We start from the raw sequence: 27200 nt of genomic DNA, 5'->3' as shown, positions 1-27200 counted from the left end.
CTCTGCCCTGGCATGGGGAACAGGTTCAACCTGCTCTTGCCCTCTGCAAGAGCGGACTGAAGAAGCTTCCCAACAAGCATCTCAAAGACCAGAAACATGGACAACACATCACTTTCCACAGGCCATCCAGTCACTTTTGGACTTTTGGAGGAGAATGAGAACAAATGAGGGTGAGAATGGGGGGGGGGGGAAAATCCCATGAATGGTTTTTCCACTGCTTGCTGTTAGCATAGCACCAGACAAATGAAGATGCTGCATGGATCAGAACCTCCTGAAAACTTGGGATTCCCAACAAAAGGATCCTGTTCTCTTCCCCTTAGCACAGAAAAAAAGGGAAGCCCTAATTCTTTGGAGTTCCCAGAGCAGAGGTGATGGCCTTATGTCCTGCCAGCACTACATTCCCATGCCACTGCCCCTTGAGCTGTGACAGAAGAAAATCCTAGAGCCACCTGCAGAGTCACCATTAAAACCTGTCTGGTGTATGCAGTTCAGGTTTGCTTCAGCTACAGCAACAAAGTGTTAGGAAAAACTCCTCTGATCATCCTCCAACCTGTCCCCCTAACCATCTCTGAGGGTATGGGAACCATCATGGTAAAGGTCATCACCACTGACAGCAGAAGCACTCTTCTGAACCCAGTAATTGCTGGCATTAATTACATGAGTAGCTCTCCATCAGGCAGAGTTTGAGCAGAGGGATTAGCAGAGGTGAGGAGAGCTCTAGCTGGGGTCTGGCTGGCCAAGGTCCACCACAAGGTTCCTCTCTCTCTTCTCCTTCACCTCTTCTCCCAGGAGAAGCTTCCACTATGGTGTTATCAAAAGATGTCATTGGGGTAGAACAGAAATGACATCTCTTTCTAGGGGCTGGAGAACAGGGCATGAGGGGAAGCAGGGAACAGGAGGGCTGGGGCTGAAGCAGAAACCAACATGCGTGCACCAAGCTAACTACTGAGAGCTGAAGGTCAAAGGCAAAGGTCTTCTCCCCCCCCAGCATTTCTAGCTCTTTCTGCAGCCTACAGCCCTCAGCAAGGAGAACTCCACCTACCCAGCTGCTCCTGGGAGTTTAAGGAGAGGAAGGACAGAAAGAAAACAGCGACAGTGATGGCAAATTCAGACTCATCAGTTCCTCAGAGCACCAGAAAGAAACCAGAGTGTTGATGACAATCATGGGGCTGGAGGTGACAGCAGGGGGAACAGCACTAAATAATGACTAAAAAAAGCCAGCCTGCACCTGCACTACCATAACCCAAGGCTGCAATTTGCTGCAATCTGAGGTGACAAGGATGGCAGTAAAATGGGTTACATGTAGAAACAGATAGCCCAAGAATAAGCCACCAACTGCTTCGTAGCAACCACCATCATCGCTGCATACTCAGCAGAAGCTGTTACAAAATGCTGGGTGTCTGCTTGGAAAGGATGCCCACCAGCTGGGTGTGTGTGCCCTTGGATCCTGCTGAGGCAGGCAGAGGTGCCAGGAGCAGCCTGACATCACTTCAGCCTGTGCAAGCCCTTCATGTAGCAACTGGTGGTAGTAGGGCAAAGGGGAAGGCTGCAGGCAGAAAGGGAACAGGCTTGACATGGAAGTGAAGCTGCAAGGAGGCATTTCCAAAAGTACTGCTCAAGGCCAGGTTCAAGCTGCTCCTAGTGTTGATTTTTTTCCCCTCTATATCAACTTCCAAACCTGCTGCCTCCCTGTGGAAAACGATGCTCCTCTGCTCTGAGCTGCCTGCAGATCAACTCCTCCACGCAGCTCACGCAGCACTGCCTGCATTTGCTCCTCCGAAGATCAACATTTTACTACACTTCCACCAGCTCCCACTCTACCAAGCACCTTCCACAAAGGGGGGGCTACAGAAGTAAAACCTGAGGTGCTTTGGAATCAAGTGCCCCCCCAGCAGAAATACTTCTTTAGAGCCTCCATGAGCTGGCACCTGCCCTGAAGCACAGGCATTAAGGCATGACCTAGAAACAAGGAGGAATTCCTCCTTCTGCTAAACTTGCCAAGCTCTTGCTTCCTTGAGCACCTTGAGCAATGCTGAACTCTTCTTCCACAAGGAAGGCACTCAATCTGCACAAATAATCATAGCATCATAGAATGGTCTGGCTTGGATGGGACCTCTGAAGGTCATTTAGGCCAACCCCCTGTGCACTCAGCAGATCAGGTTGCCCAGAGCCCTCTCCAGCCTCACCTTGAATATCTCCAGGGATGGGGCCTCAACCACCTCCCTGGGCAACCTGTTCCAGTGCTCCACTACCCTCATGGTGCAGAACTTGTTCCTAACATCCAATCTCAATCTGCTCTGCCCTAGTTTGAAGCCATTGCCCCTGGTCCTGTCACTGCAGGCCTTTGCAAACAGTCTCTCTGCAGCCTTCTTGCAGCTCCCTTCAGGCACTGGCAGGCTGCTATCAGGTCTCCTCAGAACCTTGCTCTTCTCCAGGCTGAACGCCCCCAGCTCCCTCAGCCTGTCCTTGTAGCAGAGGTGCTCCAGCCCCTTGATGATTTTTGTGGCCCTCCTCTGGACCCTCTCCATCAGGTCCATATCCTTCCTGTATTGAGGGCTCCAGACCTGGATGCAGCACTCCAGGTGAGGTCTCACCACAGCAGAGCAAAGTGGCAGAATAATCCACAGGTCTCTTCATGCGTCTTCACCTCAGACACTACTGCCTCTTCCAAAGGTTATCCACAGACACAATCAATCCTCCATGGCTTGCCCTAATCCAGGTGGCATTTTAAAGTCTAAATTAAACACAACTATAACTTCATCCCATCACTGCTTGCTCTTCCTTCCAAGCAAGCAGTGAGGGAATTCAGCTGTGACTCTTTGAGTACCACCCCAAAAGCTGGAACATTCCTTGCTTGGTTTTCTTTCCTGCAGACTGTTCCTGATCCAAGACAGAACTTCATTTCTTGCCTCCTCTGCTCACATCTTTTTATTAGCTCTTTTTGAACAGCCTTGATGGAGTCAAATGAATTACTTCTGCTTTCTTTCACCTCTTATTTGCTAGTCTAGTCCTAGAGCTGCTGGAATTAGGAAGGCTTGATCCTATTACACCAAGTTAAATGAGGTGTTACGGGATCCTGGTTTATTCCCTGCTGCCTCGTGAAGAGATAGCATGAAGGACAGCAGCTGGGAGAAACCAGTTCTCAACAGAGACACCAGGAAAAACAGACCTAAAAAGATCATCTTTAAACTGAAATGGATTTTCTAAGCTTTGCCTGTGCTTGGCAGCTGAGTGATGGGAGAGTAATTGCCCAAATTCACAGCACAGCTTGAGCAAGGCTGATATCATCAAGATGTTCGTATGAAGGATGTCACACTCTGAGGGACATGTGGACCTGATTAATGGCAACTGGCTGTCAAAGCAGGCTGGGAAAGGCAGGTGCCAGGAGGAGGGAGTACCTGCCAGGGTGGCTGGAAATGCAACCCCTTCCAGATGTGGTGCAAGTTTGAGGGCTGGGAGAAGATCACAAATTAAGGAGAAATTCTACTTAATTGCTCCAGGAAATAAGACTTTCTGGTGCACTGCTCTGAGGAAAGGCAGCTCCTGAGCCAGATGACAGATCACTGCCAGCAACTCAACCAGTCTGTTTCTTCCACAGCTCTTCAGTGATCCTCCTTCTCCAGCAAGGCTTTGCCTTTTTCATCAATGAGATGCTCCAATGTCAGCCTCATCCGCTGGGTGATGAGGTACCATAATCATTCAGCTCCTCTGCAGTCCACCAACTCTGTTTTAAGAGGTTGATCTTTCCTTACACTTCAAACTACCCCTTGGCATCCCTTCCTGATGGCTAGGCCAGGCCAAACAGGCACATGGTGGGCCAGCATTTGTACCTTTGCTCCTCTCCACCAGTAGCACTCTGCAAACTAGTGTCTGTTCCTGCCCACCTATGCATGCAGTCACTCCTCCTGGAGCCCTCGGCCCTGTGTGGAGTGCGAGTCCCCCACCTCTGTGCAGGTTACTCAAAGGCAGGCAGGTGGCATTTTATTCTTGGGCCCTTGAGCAGAAGACAGGGTTATAGAATCAAGGACAGCATTAGCACAGGGCACAGTACCGGGAAGTCGTTAATTGCTTGTATGGACCAACGCCGCCGGGCAGAGCGAGGAGACATCTGCACGTGAGAACGTTATACCCAGGAAAAGGGAAGAAAGACACCAAGAAAATTAAAGACAAAAGGTAAATCAACTCAAATGAAAAGTGCCCTGAACCAGCAGAGGCAAAGATCCCCTTCCCAGTGGTTCTGTTAGACGACCAACAGTTGCAAACCACCATCCCCCGCTGCCATCCGCACGCAGCTGGGCTGCGCAGGATCCCCTCCGGCCCTGGCACAGCAAAGAGCTGCTGGGGCTGTGCCCCACACCAGTCTCTGTGGAAGGTTTTGGCAGCCACAAACCCAAATTGAGTCTTCCCCATGGAGTTGTGTTACTGCAAGAAGCACTGAACTGTTTCATGTGAGCTTGATCACAGAATGACTTGACAGCAGAGCATGGCAGCAGAGTACTGAATTGCTTCATGTGGCCATGAATCGATAGGAGAGCAGAGGGCAACACCTTGGTGTCATCCCCACATGCCAGGCTCCTACTCTAACCAGTTTTACTCCTCTTGGCTGAAGAGGAAGGCAAGCAAAGGGCAAGTTGCATCATTTTTAAACACATCTGTCCAGCACCATGGCAGAGATAGTTGCAGGAAGTGAAAACAAACACTCCCTTGAACATCCAGCATCCTCCAGGACTTCATTCACTGGAACCTGCTGTAACTGTTCTCCTTCATTTTAAACAATAAAAGCCACATGTCAGGATGTCAGAAGGGATGGTAAAGACACTGTTGCTTGGCAGGGCCATGTGGAAATTGTCATTATAGCATGAGGAATTCATACAGGTTGCATGAGCAATGGAATTCACTGACTGACTATGCAGAACAGCTCCAAAGCAGGCTTCCAGGAGGAACTTGCAGACATTTCATTAAGTACTCAACAGCATTATAGCAACACTAAATGCAGTCTCTCAGAGCACTCAAAGGTGCACTCAGTTGAACAGAGAATTTCAGTTAGAGTTCTGTAAGAGCTAGAACAATAAAAATGGTTGTGTCATGTGCAATGCATTTTATCTCCAGCTGATGATGGGCAGTCAGGACCATCAGCCATGCCTTCATCCTCTGCCTTCCCTTGTATCTCACTGCTGGGACAAGCCTGCAGTCAGGGAGCCAAGGGGTGAGGCTGGCTGCAGGGCCCCACAGGCAGGAGACTGTAGCTTTGTGCTACAGGTTGTTCCTCCACCAAGAGAAGGAGGAAAGGGTTAGTTGGAGGAAATTTGGTAGAGTGGAGAAGCAAAACTAAGCTTAGTCCCTACACAAAGTCCTGCTCACCTTGCTGCCAGCCTGCACTCCCATGCGGAGTGAGTTTGAGAGGTCTGCAACCAGGGGAGCACCAGGGAATATCCTGAGAAGCAGCAGTTTAGAAGCTCTGCCAAATTTCCTGATGAGAGGCATGAGGACACTGCTGTCCCCACTCCCACGTACAGCTCAGACAAGGCTGAGCTGCACCCAGGTTCCCACTGGCCCAACCCTCTCTAACTGGGGGGAGAACAACACAGTTCTGCCACCTTGTTTAAGAGACACCCAGGTTTGAAATGCTGGTGGTGTTACCACAGCATGGATAAAGCTTCTCCTTTCTGCTGGCCACTATTCTTCACTGGGGTGGTTTTGAGGAGTGAAAAAAAGAGGGAGGAAGAAAGGAGGAGAGTGCATGTGTGAACTAAAAGTGAGAAAGAGCTATCTCTGTGTGTATCTCTGTATTTAAATGAGCAGAGAGGCTTGGGGCCAGCTTTAGTTTCATTTTGGTTTCCTAAGGAGATCTCTGCTGGATTCAGCAGCTCCTTTGCCTTGATGGGAACATGACAGATTTCCTGTCTAGCAATAGGCAAATCCGTTTCTCTGCTAGCAGAAGCAATGCCAGTGGTTGCCAGATGAGATTTAAACACCTGGCTGTGGCTGACAAAATCCAGTTTTGAGGCTGGGGTTATGTAACAGGAGAGTTTAACACATAACATTTCAGGTTTTATTTAATGCAAAAATCCAAGCTTCAGAGCAAGGAGTTAAGACTCAGAGCCTGGGCTTTTGAAAAGCCTTAATGTGAAATGACAGGAGAAAAAAAAAGAAGTCACCCTGATCTAACAGAGGCCACCACATCAGCTCCTGAAGAATTAGGGAAAAAAAAAAAAAAAACAACAAACTTTGCTGAAGAGAGAGAAAAAATATCTGGGTTTTTCAGAACCATTTCATCTGTAAGAACATTTGAGCTAGCTCCCTCCTAGGGCCCTTCCACTTCTTCCAACCCAGCATGTGTGAGGAGACAGCTTGGCAGGGGGAAGGGAACACAGGACTTGTCCCTGGTTTTCTGCAGCTCTGGCTACACACATGCTTTGTCCTCTTGAGTTTTTCTTCCCCACCCCCTGACAAAACTCTTGTTGCCATCAATACACAAGGGCTGGATGAGACAGGTCACATGAAATTGCACCAAGCTGCTTCCAGGTGTTATTTTTAGCCTTGTCTGTCATCTTAAGAGAGCTGAGTGCGAGAGACAAGCAGGCTGCAGAGGACAGAGGTAGCTCTTAAATAAACTCTCCTGCAAAGACTAGAACAGGCTGTAATTCTTCTACCAGGCAGCACCAATTGCTCTCTCATCCAAAAGAAGCAGGTAAGCAGGACACAGTCCCACAGAGGTTGGCTGTCATGGTCAGCACTACTGGCAGAGCAAGACCTCTTTTGAAGCACAGGAAGACTCCTGGGACAGGAGATCCCAAACTCTACTGCAGCAGAGTGCAGACAGCTCTCAGTTTTCCTTAGGGGCCCTGGAAGCTCTCAGCATGGACAGTGGGCAAACTACTTGAATGTCCTGAATTCTCAGGCTCTTGCTGGAAACTTGCTGTGGATTTTTGCAAGCCATTTCACCTCCCTGCTGGAGCAGGGTTTGTTTCTGAGCAAGCTGCATGGCTGATTACTCACACAGCATCTGCTCCAGGCCCTCAGCTTCTTCAGAACTACCCTAGGGCCAACCCTACAATTACCAATGGGTCTTTCTCACCCATTACGTCCTGGCAGGAAACAATTCCACTCTTCTCTCCAAAGTCTTGCTTGTGAACAGCAATGACAGCAAGACCTAAACCAGAAGTAGGTGGATTGGAAGGTCTTTAGAGAATCATATAGGAAAGGATGTGTGTTTAAAACAGTCCAAAGGGACACACAACCCTAAAAGAGACATCTGGACAGAAACAACCCAAATATATCTCATAATCCAAGAGAGGTGGTCAGTAAGCTGCAGAGAGTCACAACCCCTTGCAGTTACATCCATCAGGGAGCACAGAGAAAAGCAGAGTTGTCTGTGTGTACTTAGCCGGAGACTACAACTTCTGAAGTGTGAGATTTTAACCCACTGCAAAGGGAGACAGTGTAATGTACTGAAGAAAGTTGTAATGGTCACTGTGGAGAGGTATCAAAATAAGCAGGTCAAATGCTAGAGAGGATCAGTAAAGAAGTTACCCAGAAGAGATAAATCCACGTGACATTTTTACATCGCTGCCTGTAGACAGATGCCTTCTCAGGAGGAATTACGAAGCTTTTGTTAACAGCAATGCTTACAGCTGTATGAAGGGAAGTGAGATCACCAAAAAGGAGGCATTAGGCAAGTGTTTTTGGTTTTGGTTTGGGTTTTTTTTGTCTGGTACTTACCCTCTCTTTGTAGTAGAAGGAGCTAATGGAGACCTGCTCCTTCTCGCTGCGCGTGGGGCTGCCACTGTACAGACGCAGGTTGCCTGGGGTCTCTGTGCGGATCTTCATCGGGGTGATGAGGCCACTGTGGTAGGCTGACAAAGCTGACAGGGACCTGGCAGCAAGAGAGGACACCTTCAAGGAGCTTTCCCCCACCAAACTGCTCTGCTGAGGGTCAGGGAGGTCTGGGAGCAGGCTCTCTGTGCTAACACCAAAGGTCGGTCCTTTCGGAGGGTCAGTAGCTCACCTGGGCGTGGGCTCCGTGGGGGACACTGCACGGTGCATGGTCATGGGTCTTGTGAAGTACACCAGGTACCCTGGAGAGACAGAGCAGGGCATGAAGATCATCCAGGAGTGCTTTACAAAAGGGCAACCTGGTAGCTAAAGAGCTGGGTGCCTGCCCACTCCCCTGAGTGCTTTTAACCTACAAACAGACAATCTCATTTTCCCCCGATCCACTCCCTGCAAACCTACTGCAGAGCACCTCGTGTGGAGGTAACTGCCTCGAAAAACACCAACTCAAGTGGCTTACAGATGGTAGAGGAAAGATAGTAAATGAACAAACACACACTCATGGTTTAAAAGTCTTCCCCAGAATTTGTCAAGTCCAGAGGCAAAGTGAGGTGATGTTTAGCTGTGCACAGAAGGCACTGCAGCTTGCACGACTCATCTGTTCCAAAGGTTAATCCCCAGCCACCTAAAGCCAAACTCCAAAGCACCCTCTCACAAGCCCTACCCTGTTTGTTACAGCATCTCAAGTGTCTTCAGCCACCCACTCCTGGCAAGAGTTTCAGGCCTCAGCAAGTTTTCACTGAGCTATTCAATGAAATGCCTCTGCTCTGCTTTACTGCAAATTCAGTGAGGCCTGCATGACAAAGCAGCTTTCTAAACCTGCCCAGACTGGGATGTGGTCAGGTCTGGAGGAGGCATGTTTGCATCTGAAACAGCTCAGTGAAACCTAGCAGCTCTCACTCACAACTTGACCTGGGTTTTAACAATGATCTTTGAACTGTGCCTTTCTTGGAAACCTGGCTGTGATTGTACCTCACATCTCCCATTTAGGAGAATCACAGAATGGTTAGGAGTTGGAAGGGACCTCTGGAGATCACTGAGTACAACCTGCCTTGCCCAGGCAGGTTCACCTAAAGAAGGTCGCACAGGAACAAGTCCAGGCAGGTTTGGAATGTCTCTAGAGATGGAGACTCCACTACCTCTCTGGGCAGCCTGCTCCAGTGCTCCATCACCCTTAAATTAAAGAAGTTCCTCCTCATGTTGAGATGGAACTTCTGATGTTCAGGTCTGTGCCCCCTACCCCTTTGTCCTTGTCCACTGTTTCCCAACGACCTTGGGGAAGCTATTCTGTACAACAGGAAAGGTGCAGAATGACAAAAGAGTGGTTAGCAACTAGAATATGGCTTCGGAAAGGGGTAATCACAGGAATTTTGTCAAGACTGAGAGCTGGAATCTGCCCAGCAGTTTGATGATGGAACTAAGCAAGACAAACAGCTATTCCCAGCCCTCTGGAAAAGATCTGCAAATGCCTTTGAGATCACAGTATCACAGAGGTTGGAAGGGACCTCCAGAGATCACCAGGTCCAACTCCCCTGCCAGAGCAGCATCACTTAGGGTAGTCTGCACAGGAATGCATCCAGCTGGGTTTGGAAAGTCTCCAGAGAAGGAGACTCCACAACCCCCCTGGGCAGCCTGTTCCAGGGCTCTGTCACCCTCACTGTAAAGTTTCTCCTCATGTTGAGGTGAAATCTTCTATGTTCAAGTTTGAACCCATTGTTGCTTGGCTTATCACTGTGAACCACCAAAAAGAGCCTGGCCCCCTCCTCCTGACACCCACCCCTCAGATATTGATAGACATTGATCAGATCCTTCTCAGTCTTCTCAAAACTAAACAGCCCCAGGGCTCTCAGTCTCTCTTCACAGGGGAGATGCTCAAGTCCCCTAATCACCCTCCTGGCTCTCTGTTGGATTCTCTCCAGCAGGTCTCTGTCTCTCTTGAACTGGGGAGCCCAAAACTGGATGCAGTATTCCGGGTGTGGTTTCATCAGGGCAGAGTAGAGAGGTAGAACTACTTCCCTAGACCTGCTGGACACACCTTTGCCACAAGCAAAGCATCTCTTCACCTAGCCCTCTATTTCCAAACCCTAACACCCCACTAGTTCTATTATCTCTCAATTTCCCACAACATTTCTGCTTTCACACCAATTGCCATGGTATGGCAGTGACCAAAGCCTTGTGCAGAGGCAAGAGCTCCCCCCAAGACAGGAAAAGGACCCTTCCCCAGGTAGCTATCAGTGGATGGGGCTCACCTGCACCACAGAACCTGGCTCCTGATGTCCGTGGAAATGGGATGTTGGAGTCCTGGTAAGAGCCATAGGCATTGGAGACGCGGGCAAAGGTGGGCAGGGGAGGTGTAACGGAGTTGGACAGAGCATAGGGGTTGCTGGATGTGCTGTCCTCTTGGTTCTGCAACAGAAGTTACCTCAGGTCACACTCCTGCTACTGCAGGAAGGAAACCCAGCTGCAGCACTGGGCAGCCTCAGGGGAGGTGCTCATCTTTGACACATGGTCCCTGCTCTGGCTTGGAAGACACTTCCAAGCACATCCACCTCTCGGGAAAGGCCTTCTCTGGTTGCTTGTCCAGAGATTTCTCTCCCACCACAGCTGTGCTGAAATACAGAGCTTAACTTGGGGTGAAACAGGAAAAAACTACAGAAAACCTGATCTGCAGACTCTGGATGGGACTCTCAAGACAGAGAGCTGAGCTATAACTGTGTCCTGAATGATGTAAGTAAGACAAAGGCTCTTTAAACAGAAATATCACACAACTGGAAGGGGTCAAAGGCAGGTTGGAAGTCTTGGAGTGATGTGGTGTGAAATATTGGGGGACCTGAGGCCTATTCAGCTGGAACTGTTCAAGAGAAGCCTGGATGAGGCACTTAGTGCCATGGTCTAGTTGATTGGATAGGACTGGGTGATAGGTTGGACTGCATGATCTTGGAGGTCTCTTCCAACCTGGTTGATTCTATGATTCTATGAACTCCCAACCCTGGCTGCCTTAGGACAAGAGGAAACAGCCTGGAGTTGCAGCAGGGAAGGTTTAGGCTGGACATTAGAAGGAACTTCTTCACTGGAAGCGTTGTCAAGGCCTGGAACAAGCTCCTCAGGGAGGTGATTGAATGCCCATCCCTGGAGGTGTTTCAAAGAGGCAGAGATGTGGTGCTGAGGGCCATGGTTTAGCAGCAGGCTTAGGAGAATTAGAGAATGGTTGGACTGGATGATCTTAAAGGGCTTTTCCAACTGCAAAAATGTCCTAATTCTCTGAATTTTGGCAGAAACTTGCATTCATTTGGATAAAGACTGTGGCAGCTTATGTCTAAAGGGATTCTTCCAAGTCAGCAACACTTGGCTTGAGTCATCAAATTTCCACACAATGGAGCAAGTTCCCCCTCTTACAACATAACTGATGAAACCAAACAGAATTAAGTCCTTCCATGTGAAGAAAGAAAAAAAGAGGCAAAAAAAAGACCCTTTTATTTATGATGAATAAACAAAATCTCTCAGAAAGGAAATCTGAGAGGCCGCTCCAACCCCCTCCTAAATGCTAAAAAAATTCACTCTGGAATGCTTCACCCACACACAAGCCTCAATCCCTGACACTGGGATGCTGAATAGGTATCACAGATCTCTCAGCTAAGGGCACAGTGTGACTTGGATTTATCTGCAGTACCATCCTTACAAAACCTCAGCATAAGGCTTCAGAAATAAAAAAAGAAAAGATTTTCACAGGTTTTTTCCTCAGGGGAAAAATAAAAAAGACCCTAGAATAGGATATTTGAGTAGAACTGAGAAGGTTAAGTCATCTGCCATTGCCTATCAGAGAGGAATGAATGCATCAGCTCCCAGACTCCTCTTATCTTCTCCCTCAGATGATAACCATGCCCTGGCATCTCAGTGAGACACACACAGAGCTGGGAAGCCAGCATGCATCCCTAAGGTGCTCCAGCCCCCAGCCACTGCTGCTAACCCAAGTAGCAAAAAACCTGATTTTTGGAACCAAACCCACACCTAATCATCTGCTCCTTTCTTCATCATTAACCAGAGGTACTTAATGGCCAGGCACAGGGCAAAGGCGGGGGGGGTGTCTATTTACACATCTAATGAGGCTGGACTCTCACTGCAGGGTCAGAAGTGTGGGAGGTGGGAGAAGATAACAAAGTAGGGCAGAAAGCCCAGGCAGTTCTCCATACCACAACAGACTCCAGCCAGGAGACCAACTGACGCAGGCAGGGCTCCAGGCAGCTCTGGTTCCGCTTCACTTTCTGCAGGGAAGTGTCCTTCAGGATCTGCAAGAGGGACAAAATGCAGCTTCAGTCCTGCATGCATCCACACCTGATTCACAGATTGGCTTGGAAGGGACCATCAAAGGGCAACTGAGAGAGTTGGGGCTGTTCAGTCTGGAGAAGAGAAAGCTCCGAGGAGACCTTCTTGTGGCCTTCCAGGATCTGAAGGGGACTACAAGAAAACTGTGGAGGGACATTTTAGGGTGTCAAGGAGTGATAGGACTGGGGGGAATGGAACAAAAATAGAAATGGGGAGATTCAGATTGGATATTAAGAAGAAATTCCTCCCCATGAGGGTGTGAGACACTGGCACAGGTTGCCCAGGGAGGTGGTGGAAGCCTCATCCCTGGAGGTTTTCAAGGCCAGGCTGGAGGTGGCTGTGAGCAACCTGCTGTGGTGTGAAGAGTCCCTGCTCATGGCAAGGAGATTGGAGTTGGATGATCCTTGAGGCCCCTTCCAACCCTGACAATTCTATGATTCTATGATCTTGTCCAACCCTCTTGCAGTCAGCAGGGATACCTCCAACTAGAGCAGGCTGCCCAGGGCTGTCCTTGAACATCTCCAGGGACAGGACCTCCACCCTGGGCAACCTGTTCCAGTGCCTCACTATTCTCATTATGAAGAGCTTCCTCCTGATGTCCAACCTGTATCTGCCCTGCTCCAGCTTCAAATCATTGCCCCTCATCCTATCACTCCAATCCCTTATGAACAGTCCCTCCCCAGCCTTCCTCTAGGTCTCCTTCAGATATTGAAATGTAGCCCCACAGCCCTTTTTATCTGCAGAGCAGCTAAGACGCCAGGAGGCAGAGAGGCCAAAGACATTCCCCCATGAGATCCACTGACCCACACTGACCACTGGTGTGCTGTCTGCTTTGAGGAACAGCTCTGTGCTTTGGTCAGAGCACTGAGGGTTCACCTAGATTAACTCTGAACCAGGCTTCTGTATTCCTGCAGCCCATAAGTTCCATACTATCTTGTGGCAAATTGCATCGGATTTTTTTTCCAGGAAGGAGCCTAAACTGATCCATCAAGTTGCTTCTGGGGAAAGGATTTCACCAGAAATGAGACTTCCTATGCTAGATGATCAAGTATCTAGGATGGAATTGGTAGGACCTACATAAAAAGTTCCCTCATTTTTAGAGCAGTTTGTGGAGGAGAGCAGGAAGCAACACTCCAGTTCATAAAAATGTATCTTGTCTTTCTGCTGGTCATTGTATCCATTATGGGCTTGGGGGCAACTGCCTGAGGAGAAGGATGTTAGAGATCCTCAGCCACTGTACTGGGCACTGGTGAGGCCACACCTTGAGTACTGGGGTCAGTTTTGGGCTCTTCACTCCATGCCTTAAGGACATTGAGGGGCTGGAGCATGTCTAAAGAAGGGCAATGAAGCTGGGGAAGGGTCTGGGGATCAGGGCTGGTGAGGAGCAGCTGAGGGAACTGGAGGTGTTTAATGTGGAGAAAAAGGAGGCTGAGGGGAGACCTCATTGCTCTCTACAGCTCCCTGAAAGAAGGTTGCAGTGAGCTGGGGCTGGTCTCTTCTCCCTAGTTTCAGGTGATAGTGATAGAAGGAGAGGAAATGGCCTGAAATTGTGCCAGGGGAGGGTTAGGCTGGAGATGAGGAAAATTTTTTTTGCTGCAAGAGCGGTCAGGGATTGGCACAGGCTGCCCAGGGAGGTGGTGGAGTCCCCATGCCTGGAGGTGTTCAAGAAAGGTGTGGCCATGGCACTTGGGGCCATGGTTTGGTGGCCATGGTGGGGTTGGGTTGACTCAATGATCTCAGAGGGCTTTTCCAACCAAACCAATCTTGGGAATCCATGATACACATCACACTGGAACTAGCAGCAGTGAAGCACACATTTAACGAGCACCAGAGGAGGAAAGGCAACTTCTGGTCTGCAAAGCCTCACCCTGGCAGCTCCACAGCACATAATCACAGAATGACCCAGGTTGGAAAAGATCTCAGAGATCATCACGTCCAAGCATATCAGTTCAAGACCTGTTGCATGTCTCCAGCAAGGTCAGGACTGTGTCATTCATCTAGACACCAAGTGCCCAGGTTTATAAAGCCAGCACAGGCTCCCCACACACCTTCAGCAGCTTTGCCTTCATGGAAGCAGTGATTGAGGTTGGGTTGATGAACTGGAAGGAAGGTGCAGCATTATTGGGATACTGGACAGGGAACATCACCAGCATCCTGACCCTGTGGTTGCCGCAGTGCACCGACACCGTACAGCTCCGACTCACTGCATCCATCTGTGTGAGGAAAAGGAATTGCTCTGCGGTTACAGCTCCAAGGATCTTCAAAACCCAAGAGTGGCTTAGATTCATGCTGAGGGGCTGATTCCTCTGCACACCCCTCTGCTGTTTGTGAGGGCAGTGAGCTCAGAGAACAAGCAAAACACCCGAGGCAATGGGGACAGACCGGGCTCCACCAGCAGAGTGCTGTGGAGAGCTCTAGGCCCAGCACAGCAGTAACAGGCAGCATCTAAGGTCTCAGAAAATTACATCAGGATCATGCCATGAGCTGGGAAACCACAGGGGTGGGGAAAGGAGACAAGCAGCAGCCCCAAGCCTCCCATTCCAGTCCAGTGCTCTGCCTCCTGCCAGCTCAGACACGCTGTTTGGAGTGCAAGGCAGATGCCAGAACTGAGGGAGAAAGTGCAGGACAGGGAGGGCTCAGCAGATGGGGATCAGAAGCAGTTGAAATGAGTTCAGCTGCATGTAGTGGAATAAGTCACTTTGCACTCTGCAGTCTAGGCAGGGAGGAAAACACTGTCCAGCCTCTTTGGGCCCAGTGCCAGTGCACTTACTGTGCTGAAACACTTCCCTTACTCCCAGTGTCTGGGATTATCCTCTTTCCTGCTACCCCTGGCCAAGAGGATCTTTCCAGCTCAAAATAAAGCTTGTTTACAGACAGCAGTGACTGCAGCAAAGAAGGCTCCCCTCACCAAGCTCTGGTGAGCCACAGCCTGCCCACATCCCCTCCTAACAAGCCAGCCAAAGGGATCTTTACCTCCACGTTGACGTTTCGGATCTGCACGTTGATCAGGGAAAACTCCTGCTGCAGCGTTTGAGGCAGCCCCAGCTGGTCACTTTTCTTTCCCACCAGGGGGTCATTCAGGAAATCTTCTTTTAAGGCTGACAGAAAAGATGGAGAAGAGGTTGAGACAAGCTGTGATGGACAGACTTTTTGGCACATGATGCCAGGAGGCAGCCAAGACAGCTGGCTTTCCTCTGCTCTTCTGACACACGGAGCTGTGACCTTTACCTGGCAAAGATCTTCGAGCTGGAAGGTCTCAGCTGGTGTTTAGAGGCAGGCTTCTGAGCCTTGCTCTTCAAAAACCCACACTTGCCTCCACACAGGTTTCATAGGAAGGTTACAGAAGCTGCCTGTCCCCTGTACAGCCCTAAATGGGCTGCCTTTACTCAGCTGAGAGCCCGTCTCCAAAGGCACAAACAGCTGAACTGGAGCCCCTGGGTTTACTGGGAAAAAACTGCTGCCCATGCAGTCTCCTGGTGGACTTCTGGTCTTTGGGACTCACCTCCTAGCACTCTTGGCTTTCAGGGAATGCTTCCAAAGCACAGGAAGGCTTTGGGAGACAGAAGAAGACATTTCTAAGCCCTAGCAGAGGAGGCTTCATTTATTTGTAGCAGCATTTAATGTTGCAAAGCACTCCACTCCACTGCTTTAATAGTCTTTAAAGACTCATCTAAATGCTGGGTCTAGTTTTCCAGTTCCACCACCAACTGCCTTCAGGAAGACAATAAGCCTTGAAGGCCAGAACTCATTTAAACAGCCAGGCAAACACTGCAGGATATGGTTAAGATAGCAAACTTGAGTGAGTTTCAGAAGAGTTGGACACTGCCTATGGCTGTGTCTGGCTTTTGCTTTGACTCTTGCTATGAAGCTCCAACCTGAAGAGAAGGCTCTGAGGAGACCTTATTGTGGCCTTCCAGTATCTGAACAGGGCTCCAAGAAATCTGGGGAGGGACTTTTGAGGGTGTTGGATAGTGACAGGACTGGGGGGAATGGATCCAAGCTAGAGGAGGGCAGGTTTAGATTAGACATCAGAAAGTTCTTCCCCATGAGGGTGGTGAGACACTGGAACAGGTTGTGCAGGGAGGTGGTAGAAGCCTCATCCCTGAAGGATTTTAAGGCCAGGCTGGACGTGGCTCTAGGCAACTTGATCTAGTGTGAGGTGTCCCTGCCCATGGCAAGGGGGTTGGAACTGGATGATCCTTAGGGTCCCTTCCAACCCTGACAATTCTGTGATTCCATGAGGACAGGAGCAGCTTCTTCTGAAAGGGGATTTTGCTGTGGCATCACTTCCTAAAAAGACTAAATGTATCTTTTGATGATGGTTCCAAGGACATAAGGGGAAGTCCTAATTATCCAGCTGCCATCCTCATGCTCACAGTATCACAGAATCCCAGCACAGTAAGGATTGGAAGGAACCTCAGGGGATCATCCAGTCCAACCCCCCTGCTAAAGCAGGGGCACCCAGAGCAGCTTGTCCAGGATCATAATGGCCAGAGGGGGTTGGAATCTCTCTAGAGAAGGAGACTCCACAACCTCTCTGGGCAGCCTGCTCCAGGGCTCCAGCACCCTCACATCAAACAAGTTCTTCCTCCTGTTCAGGTGGAGCCTCCTGGGTTCTAGTTTGTGCCCACTGCCCCTTGTCCTGTCACTGGGCACCACTGACAAGAGACTGGCCCCATCCTCTTGCTCCCCTGCCCTTTAGCTCTTGCTGACCATTGCTATGTTGATTTTTGCAGACTATTCCTAGCAGAAACACAAAACCCTGTCCATTTTTAATAAGGCTTTTTCTACAAGCTCCTGGCTTTGCTGCTGAGACAAACCCATCTGCCTTTACTGCTGCCCAGTGGGTTGCTGGACTTGGAGAGGTAGGATGCTTCACGTCTCATCCCTGTTTGTCATTTTCTTGCAGTGCTCAGATATACACCACAAAAAGAGGCTGAAAAAGGGATTAAAGGAAGATCAGTGGCTGTCAGGGAAGATAATTATTTCTAGCTTAAGACTTAGTGAAAAGCCACCTCTGAGCTTTCCAGTACAAGCAGCATTCTCCTTTTGTCTTGTCCTCCTATTTCCTTCCAATTAAGTTTCTAATCTCCCCAAGCCCACATATTTGTCTGGATTCCTCAAGATCCTTTCTAGGCAGCAGCCAGTGAGGAGAGCTGTGAGCTAAAGAAGCAGCTGGTGTGCTTTCTGATTTATCTGCTCTTCAAAGATCCCCCAAGGTGCTTGACTAATAGAACACAGAGACTTTGTCTGCAGCTGAAATGCAGCCACCTCCAGGGTGAAACAGCAACAGGCCACAATAGCTTTTAGGCTGGAAAGAACTCAAATTCCTACCTATGGACTTCCTCATGCATTGATCTTGCAGTGGTGGCATCTGCAGCAAAACCTGCCCTGCTACAGAAAAGCCATTTTCATTCAGTTGGGCCACAAAGGAAACCTTAACCAAAGCCAGACCTGCCCCCCAGAAACCACACAGGACATACTGAGGTGACCTCAACAGAGACAGTGAAAGAGTTAACTCTCCCCTTTAATTTAAAGGTGATGGAGCACTGGAGCAGGCTGCCCAGAGAGGTGGTGGAGTCTCCATCTCTGGAGACATTCCAAATCTGCCTGGACTTGGTCCTGTGTGACCTTCTTTAGGTGAACCTACCTTGGCAGGGGGCTTGGACTGGATGATCTCCTGAGGTCCCTTCCAAACCCTACCACTCTGTGATACTGTGATTATTTCCTTATACCAAGATGCATCCTCTTCCCAGCACAAACTGAGCTGGTGTCTGAAGTTCCACAACCCATCACTTGTCTCACCTTCCTCATCCCCATGCCCAGAGTTATGCTGGGGCTCTGAGTCCTGGGGGTGAAGGGTCTTGTCTGGCTCTGGCAGATGAGAAATGCCATCAATGAGGTCCTCAACTCCATCCAGGATGTCATTAGCGCAGAGCTGGAAAGAACAAACACATCCAGGTGCTAGGAACAAATTCTGCACCATGAGGGTGGTGGAACACTGGAACAGGTGGCTCAGGGAGGGAGTTGAGACCCTGTCTCTAGAGATATTCAAAATGAGGCTCCACAGGGCTCTGGGCAGCCTGATCTAGTTGAGGATGTCCCTGCTGACTGCAGGGGGGTTGGCCTGGATGGCTTTTGGAGGTCCCTTCCAAGCCAAACCATTCTATGATTCTGTGCTGGATAACAGGAATCAAGCTGTGGGAAGAGTCACCATTAAACAGCTCCTTTCTCCAGGGAGTTGGATTTGGAAGGCAGGTCTGTCCACACAAGTCAGGACTTAGATCTTGGCATTGCTTCTCTGACCAAGACAAGTGGCACAGGTTGTCCAGGGAGGTTGTGGCTGCCCCATCCCTGGAGGTGTTCAAGGCCAGGCTGGATGAGGCTTTGAGCAACCTGGGCTGGTGGGAGGTGTCCCTGCCCATGGCAGTGGGGTTGGAACTTGAATGATCTTTAAGGTACCTTCCAATCCAAACTATGACTCTATGAATCTTCCACTTTCCAGAACCCCCAGCTCTGTTACCTCAGGCAGCCTGGCCACATCTCCTGCTCCCTTACAAAGCCACTGAACTGAGAGGGTCAGTCTAACTAACAGTGGTTTGACTTCAACCAAAACTAAAGATGCTATGACTTCAATTCCTTGAATGAATTTGTCAAAGGTGGTTTAGTTTTTTTTAGATCAGATCTGAGAGCAGCACAGTTTCTGCTTTTGATATTCACCTTCCAGGCACCCAGGTAACACATTAGAGGCTCTAATGTTCTAGCTCCTGTATCTAGGAGACCATGAAGACTTTTATTTTAGCTGCAGCACAAGAAAACAGGGAAGATGAAGAGAAGAAACAGAAGGGAGGAGAAAGCATAAGGGTATGATGTAGCAAATCTCAGCAGCAAGGTGCCAGCATGTTGTAGTTTGATCCAAATACAAGAACAAAAGAGGAAGAGGAGAGGCTCTGACATGGCTGAACAATTGATTTAAAGACAGGCAAGAAATCAAAAGTTCACATATCTATCAGGAAGGAGCAAAGGGGCATGGTACAGACCTGCAGGACCTGTGCTGGGACACATGCTTCTCAACACACTCATTAAAAACCTGGAACAGGAGGTGAATAGTGACATGACCAGGTTCGCTGGTGCCAACCAAGCCTTTTTCAGGGTAGTACCAAGAGTAGCTGACTGCAAACAAGCACAGAAGGACCTTACAGGAGGAACTGTATTAAAATGAAAGAGGAACTTCAGACAAATGTAAAGCAGCAAAGGTAGGGGAAAGAACAGCAAGTTCAGGCTGACTTAGGGAACAGGATGCAGAGCAGCACATCTGCCAGGTTGAAAGAGTTGGGGTGGTTCAGCCTGGAGAAGAGAAGGCTCCAGGTAGACCTTTTGGTGGCTTTTCACTGCTTAAAGAGGCCTCTAAGAAAGCTGGGGACAGACTATTGAGCAGGACCTGTTGTGACAGGACAAGGGGTGATGGTTTGAACTGAAAGAGGGAGCTTGAGAGTGGACAGAAGGGAGAAATGTTTGACACTGAGGGTGGGGAGAGCCTGGCCCAGGTTGTTCAGAGAGGTAAGAGATGCTCCATCCCTGGAACCACTGCAGGTGAGGTTGTATGGGGCTGTGAGCAACCTGCTCTAGTTGCAGATGTCCCTGCTGAGTGCAGGGGGGTTGGACTGGATGAGCTTTAAAGGTCCCTTCCAAAACAAACTATTCCATGAGTCCATTCCATGATTCTAAGTAAACCAACACCTTTTGACTTGGAGGCAGCTGAGGAGGGATATGATGGAGGTCTCCAGAATCTCCAGCAGCACAGACAAGGTGGCTGCTTGTTTCATCTTCAGTGTAATGAAGCAGGTTGCAAGATAAACACATGGAAGGAGCTGAGTTTCCACACATTATGCAAAAAAGGCATCAAACTCCTTGTTGATGTTTCAGGTGACCAAAAGTTAGAGGTCCAAGGAAAGACACAACCAGTCTAGAGAAGTGAAACTCATCAAGCTCTGTCAAAGATACTCATCAAGCTACTAAGCTCCAAACTGCAGGAGGCTGGCAGGGCATTTGAGAGTAACATCACTCCAAACCTGCCTTGTTCTTATCCCCTTCCAAGCCATCCACAGCTGAAGATGAGACAGGGCACTGTGGGCCATTGTGGCCATATGAACCTCAACCCTGACCCAGCACAGTGGGTCTAGTAACTGCATCAGCAATTTGTAACTGCTGCCAGACAGCACAGCAGGATTCACACTGCCTGCACCAGCCTAAGAGGAAAAGGGAACAGGGGAGGGAGCAGAGGGCACAATTCCTACATTTACCTGATACCTGGAATGCCAAGGGAAGGGTCATACAGTCTTGCAGCCAAGGAATTGGCATCTTCAGTAGCAATGCCAGCAGTAGCTGATCTCCACCCTCTCTAGAGGACTTTGGGGCACAAACACAGAGAGGCCTCCTCACAGGTCTCTGTGCCAGAGCTGAAGAAGAAAGTGCAGTGGCAGCTGGCAGCTCTAGGATGCCAGAGAAGGGAATGGGAGCAGAAGGAAAAGGAGGTGAAGGCAGCCTGGCAGAAGACTGTGGGAGCCCAAGAGGAGAAGGCTTACATACCCTCTGCAGCTGAGAGTCAATCCGCCACATCCGCAGGGTCTGGTCACGGGACCAGGTCACCAGCTGGTAGTCTTTGGAACCTAGAAAGGACAGAGAAAACTGACAGACCCCACTGACAGCAGAGAGCCCCAGGATGAGTGCAAACAGATTCAAGCAAGCCAGCAGGGACAGCCAATGGACAAAGGCTGAGTGAGTCCTTTTCTGCTTCATGCTGACCTGGCTGCAACAGCCTGGATGCCTCCCTGCACCACGGTGACCACAGCTCTAACTGGGAGGCAGCCTGCAGCAAAAAGCACCAAATGCAATGAATAGGATGAAAGTGTGCCAGAGAGGAGTGAACAGGAGCTACTACAACACTTATTTGAATCACAGAAACCCAGCATGGTGAGGGTTGGAAGGGACCTCTGGAGATCATGCAATCCAACCCCTCTGCTCAAGCAGGGCACTCACAGCAGCTTGCCCAGGAGCACAATGGCCAGGAGGGGTTGGAAGCTCTCCAGAGAAGGAGACTCCACAACCTCTCTGGGTAGCCTGCTCCAAGCTTCCAGCACCCTCACACCAAACAAATTTCTCCTCCTGCTCAAGTAGAACTTCCTGGGTTCCAGTTTGTGCTCACTGCCCCTTGTCCTGTCCCTGGGCACCACTGACAAGAACCTGGCCCCAGTTTCTTGCCCCCCACCCTTTAGCTCTTGCTGAGCATTGCTCAGATCCCCTCTGGGGCTGCTCTTCTCCAGGCTCAACAGCCCCAGGGCTCTCAGCCTTTCCTCCTCACAGAGATGCTGCAGGCCCCTCAGTGTCTTTGTAGCCTCTGCTGGATCCTCTGCAGTAGTTCCCTCTCTCCCTTGAACTGGGAAGCCCAGAGGAGGACCCAAATGTGGCCTCACCAGGGCAGAGCAGAGGGGGAGAACTTCCCTTGCCCTTCTTCACACACCCCAGGAGACCATTTGCCTTCTTGGCCACAAGGGCACACTGCTGGCTCATGGACAATTTGTTGTCCACCAGCAGTCCCAAGTCCTCTTCTGAAGAGCTGCTTTCCAGCTGCTTTCCTCACCTGTACTGGTGCAGGGGGCAGGTTTCTTCCCCAGGTGCAGGACCCTACACTTGCCTTTGTTGAACTTGCTGAGGTCCCCTCTGCTCAGCCGTCCAGCCTGGCCAGGTCAGGCTGACTGGCAGCACAGCCTCACGGGGTCTCAGCCATTCCTCCCAGTTCTGTACCACCAGCAAACTGGCTGAGGGTCCCCTCTGCTCCCTTCATCCAGGTCACTGATGAAGATACTGAACAAGACTGGACCCAGTCCTGACCTTGGGGAACACCATGAGCTACAGGCCTTCAACTAGATGCCTGTTTTTTTATGATTTCTACTATGCATTTTAATGTAAAATATGCATTCTGCACAGTAGCTACCAGGAACTACTTACTATTGATCTGGGATGATTTCTAATATTTCTGTCAGCTGTTTCTATTTCTAAATAGAAGCAATAACACAGCTGAGAAACAGATTGATTTGTACGCTGAGTGCCAAGGAAAAAATATCTTTTAGTTCATCCTATCTGTTTCGAGATGCAGAGGATGTAAAACATTTCTAACCTAAGAGAAGCTGGCTCCACCCTTCCCCTTTTCTCCTTCTGAAAGATGTGGGTGATGCCAAGACAAGTCCAGGCTGTAATGAAATACATCTAGCCACATACTCTCTACCACCAGATAAAGGGACACAGACCTATTTATGCCCAAGTTTAAGCCTTGGGATGCAGTTAAAGTTTCCCTTGTCCAGCAGCTGCTCCACTTAAGAATCTGCTGCTGCACAGCTGCTGCCTCCACCCCTCTGCTGAGGCACAGGGGCTGTGTCAATACAGCATGGCAGACTCTGCACAAGGAGACCTGTGCTGTCTTGGTGGCCTCTGCATTGAAGCAGACTGGAAATGCTTCACACAATCATAGAACTGGTGAGATTGGAAGAGATCTTTTGAGATCATTCAGTCCAGTCACTCACCCAGAGCTCACTGCTACTAAGCCACTGCCACTAAACCACATCCCTCAGCACCACATCCAGGCAGCTATTCAACACCTCCAGGGACGGTGACTCCATCACCTCCCTGGGCAGCCTGGGCCAGGGCCTGAGAACCACTTCTGGGAAGAAATTTTTCCTAATGATGAAGGGAAGAAATATTTCCTAATGATGAAGGGAAGAAATATTTCCTAATGATGAGGAAGAAATTTTTCCTAATGATTAAGGGATTGGAACATCTCCCTGCTGAGGAAAGGCTGAGGGAGCTGAGGGCTGTTTAGCTTGGAGCAGAGGAGCCTGAGGGGTAACCTCATTCATGTTGATAAAGATGTGCAGGGTGAGTGCCCAGAGGCTGGAGCCAGGCTCTGCTGAGTGATGCCCAAAGACAGCACAAGGGGCAGTGGTGGAAGTTGAGGCATTTCATGGAAACAGGAGGAAGTTTTGTCACTGTGAGGGTTACAGAACACTGGAACAGGATGCCCAGGGGGGTTGTGGAGTCTCCCTCTCTGGAGATATTCAAGACCCACCTGGATGTGTTCCTGTGTGATCTGCTCTAGGTGCTCCTGCTCTGGCAGGGGGGTTGGACTGGATGAGTTTTCAAGGTCCCTTCCAGCCTCTAACAACCTGTGATTCTGTGTAATAAACAACCTGAACCTCCCCTGCACAACTTGAGGCTGTTTCCTCTTCTGTCACTTGCTGCATGTAAACTTGTGTGGCTGCTTTCCGCTGCTTGAGACAAGCATAACTTCCAGCCTCAGATACACATCCACTGCCTCAGCTAAGACCACACAGCTGTGCTTCATGCCTGCTTCAATGTTCATTCACAACCTGTCTCAGACTGCACCTCCAGATCCTCACACGGCTCTGCATCACTCTCCTCTTTCTGAAAGAGGAAAAGCAAGGCAGAGAGGAGAAGGTGACCTAAGTGAGTTGCCCCAGCAGAGGGCTGGTAGCAGAGGGCTGGAGCAGAACTTGGACACAGCACTGCAAAGCCATACCATGAGTGGCATCAAAGCCAGACGTGTGTTCTGTGGCTGGCAGCTGAGGGGCTGGAAGCAAAGCTGTGCTCTGTGTGGTCACCCAACCTCTAAGATGGAATTTCCTATATTTAGCTGCCTAGGCTGGAAAATGTAGTCAGGCCTGAGCTCTAAAAGCAGCCTCTCTTACCCCATGCTCTTCCTCCCCTGCCTGTGCTAGCACACAGACAAGGTGAGCTCCCTGGGTCTGAGGTCTGCTGGGTGCTGCTGCTCCAGACAGTGATGTGAGGGGTTGAGTGGTCAGCCCCAAGCTCTGAGCAGAGGGAGGGCACCTGCACTCTGCACCACTCTAATCATTTGTGCCATTTCACAGAATCATGCAATCAGTTGTGCCATTTCACAGAATCATGGAATCACCTGGAAGGGACCACAAGGCTCAGCCAGTTCCAACTCCCCTGCCATGGTCAGGGACACCCCACACTAGATCAGGATGGCTAGAGCTTCATCCAGCCTGGCCTTAAACATCTGCAGGGATGGGGCCTCAACCACCTCCCTGGACAACCCATTCCAGGCTCTCACCACCCTCATGGTGAGGAACTTCTTTCTCACGTCCAGTCTGAATCTACCCACCTCCAGCTTTGTTCCATCCCCCCTAGTCCTGTCACTACCTGATATCCTAAAAAGTCCCTCCCCAGCTTTCTGGAAGAACCAAAAACACATTCACAGGAGAGTGGCAGCAATTAAGGGTCACCACTGACCCGCTCAGCTTTGTTAGCATGGCAACAACAGGGCAACACTTCAGTGGGCAGTGCCATAAACCAAGCATAACGCAGCTGCAGCTTGGGGGGTGGAGGCTGTGCTGAATAGGGGGTGGGAGCTCCTCCAAGGAAAGACAAGAGTCAAATGGGGAGAGCATAAGCAATGGAGCCAGGAGCCAGGCTTCCACAGCCCTGGTTAGCTGAGGGCCATAATGCAAGGGAAAGAGCACATCCAGCCCTGGACTCACCTTCCTTCTGCTTCCTCCACTGGAACTCCAGCACCACGTCATCGTGTCCCACAAAAGTGTGGACAGGTGTGTTCAAGTCAAAGACATTCCAGAGGAGGAGACTATTCTCCCGACGGAGCTGGGGGACCATCACTGTCACCAGCCCATTGCTGAAAGGCTTGAGAGAGAGAAACACCCTTCCAGTTAGCCTTGGGGAGCTCTGCTCCCATCCTGCTCTTACCACGCTCTCATCCCTTCCTTGCCCTAACAGGAATGCAGGAGCTCAGCAGGAAACAGAAGCAGGCCTGGAAGTGAGGTGGGGGGATCCAAAGCAGCTGGCTGTGCCAAACCAGTGTCTCACAACAGAAAAGAATCACAGAATTATTGAGGCTGAGATCATCAAGTCCAGCCTGTGACCTAACACCACCACATCAGCTTGATTATTTTGTAGCATGTCATGACTTGGGGATAGTCAATGCAGCTCTCTTATCTCCACTACTTCCCTCTGCTGCTTCCTCACTTCTCAGCTGTCAGGCTGCAGGGATTTCACCCTTGGCTTTTCCCATTGGACCTTTACAGCACTTTGCCTGGAGCTGTTGAGAACTGCTGCTTGGGGACTGAGCCCCCAGCAGCTGCTCAGGGTCACAGTGCTCAGAGGAACACTGGAACCCAGTCTTCCCATCATGGGAAAGGGGATCAAAGGTTCAAGACACAGCACTGGTTTCAGGCCACAGTCAGCTGTCTGGAGAACCAAGAATGGGTGTGACTGATGTTAAGAGCCTTAGCTTCACGTGGCTGGCTGCTTGCTCTATGAAAGGCAACAGCTCTTGGGTCTGACATGCTGCAAGAGGCCACCGTGGCACACTTGGAAACTTTGGGAGTAGAGGAGGCACTCAGAGAGGGAACAGCTGCTGCATTGCTCTGTGCAACAGGCACCAGTACTGGAGCAGAGAGCTAAAATAGGACAGTCAGAGCAGTAGCCACCTTCTGAGCCTCCTGCTCCCAGAGCCAACCACCTGCTCCTGGGTTCTTACCTGCCAGGAGGATGACACCCAAGGCTGGGATCACAGGATGGCTTGAGTTGGAAGGGACCTTAAAGATCAAGTAGTTCTGATCCCCTGCCATGGGCAGGGACACTTTCTACTGGACCACATTGCTCAAGGCCCCATTCAACCCGGCTTTGAACATTTCCAGGCCTGGAGCCTCCAGTTTCTCTGGGCAACCTCTTTCAGTGCCTCACCACCCTCATGGGGAAGAATTTCTTCATAATGTCTAATCTTCCAGCTTCTTCCAGTTTGAAGCCATTACCCCTTGTCCTGTCACTCCCAGCCCTTGTCAAAAGTCCCTCCCCAGCTCTCCTGTAGCCCCCTTTCGGGTACTGGAAGGATGCTTGAAGGTCTCCCTGGAGCCTTCTCTTTTCCAGGCTGAACAACCCCAGCCTGTCCCCACAGGGGAGATGCTCCAGCCCTCTGATCATCTTTGTGGCCTCCTCTGGACCCACTCTAACATTTCCATGTTAGATTTCACACTGCCAGCCATCTCTTCTGAGGACACCCCACTGCAGATTTTAGTTTTCTGGGGCACCAAGCTGGATTTTCAAAATCAATTTCATAACTGATGGTATAAAAAAGAAAAAAAAAAATCAATTTAATAATGTCCTGCAGTAGAACCGGTGAGAAGCCCTTCAGCACTATTTTATTTAACACCTCTTTGCCCAGTAGGACTGGTGGGAGCTCCTCACTCACCGTGTATCTTGCCTTCCAGACAGGAACCTGGCAGGGAAGGATGTTGAGGTATTTCCGAGGCTGACGGTAATCCCAGAACTTCAACAAAACCAAAACAACAACCAGAAAGACAAAGCAGGAGTCAGCTGGCTGTACTTTCAGGCTGCAGTTTTCCATGTGGCTTGCAGATATAAAAACAGAGCAAAAGACATGCCAGGGTGTCCCCACCAGCATGATTAGTAATCCCATTCATTAGCAGCAGAGATGGCCCCAAAGGGCAAATACCAAACTGGCAGCATCTGGCAGCATCTATTCCACAAGGAGTGACTTGGGGTGATATTCACAGTGATCATAGCTTGAGTCATTGGAGCAGGGAGACAAGGCAGCCTGCTTGGGCTTTCAGAGCTCCAAGGTACCCTGCAGGCTGCCAGCCAATGTGCCAGTCCAGGCTGGAGGCAGACCCAGCCTGCTGTTGCTGCTCATTTGGTAATGAAGAATCTACCCTCTTGCTTTGCTGGCACAGGCATCCATTGCATTTGCCTCAGAGCTCACCTCAATGAAAATGAGCTCCATTTGGCTGACATACAAAGCAGACTACTTCCCCCCAAGGAAAAGGCCCTGCCTAGCAGTACTTGAAGGCAGCTTCTTATTGATAACCTGATTTGACATGAGGTTGGGAGCTCCAGAAGCTCCAGTGTGTCTCCCCCACAGAGTTGTTGTAATCAGCTTGAGGCTGGCAACGCTGCATTTTGGGGAGAAGGCT

At 50.0% G+C, this 27200-nt stretch overlaps 1 protein-coding gene across 1 annotated transcript in view; it reads right to left on the bottom strand.

Annotated features, from left to right (window-relative positions):
* Nucleotides 1-27200, bottom strand: part of WDR59 (WD repeat domain 59) — a 66737-nt gene that overhangs the window by 15044 nt on the left and 24493 nt on the right. Inside the window, exons 9-19 of the mRNA XM_054389659.1 lie at nucleotides 26459-26536; nucleotides 24735-24891; nucleotides 20746-20825; nucleotides 17962-18094; nucleotides 15130-15254; nucleotides 14205-14369; nucleotides 12024-12119; nucleotides 10083-10239; nucleotides 8009-8078; nucleotides 7723-7876; nucleotides 4052-4108 (exon numbers count right to left, since the gene is read on the bottom strand). Coding sequence (XP_054245634.1) covers nucleotides 4052-4108; nucleotides 7723-7876; nucleotides 8009-8078; nucleotides 10083-10239; nucleotides 12024-12119; nucleotides 14205-14369; nucleotides 15130-15254; nucleotides 17962-18094; nucleotides 20746-20825; nucleotides 24735-24891; nucleotides 26459-26536 — 1272 coding nt within the window. The remainder of the gene's footprint in view (nucleotides 1-4051; nucleotides 4109-7722; nucleotides 7877-8008; nucleotides 8079-10082; nucleotides 10240-12023; nucleotides 12120-14204; nucleotides 14370-15129; nucleotides 15255-17961; nucleotides 18095-20745; nucleotides 20826-24734; nucleotides 24892-26458; nucleotides 26537-27200) is intronic.

This window comes from Indicator indicator, chromosome 19 (assembly GCF_027791375.1).
Source record: "Indicator indicator isolate 239-I01 chromosome 19, UM_Iind_1.1, whole genome shotgun sequence".
In the NCBI taxonomy this organism is placed as follows: Eukaryota; Metazoa; Chordata; class Aves; order Piciformes; family Indicatoridae; genus Indicator; species Indicator indicator.
This window is presented reverse-complemented; position numbering and strand designations above follow the sequence as displayed.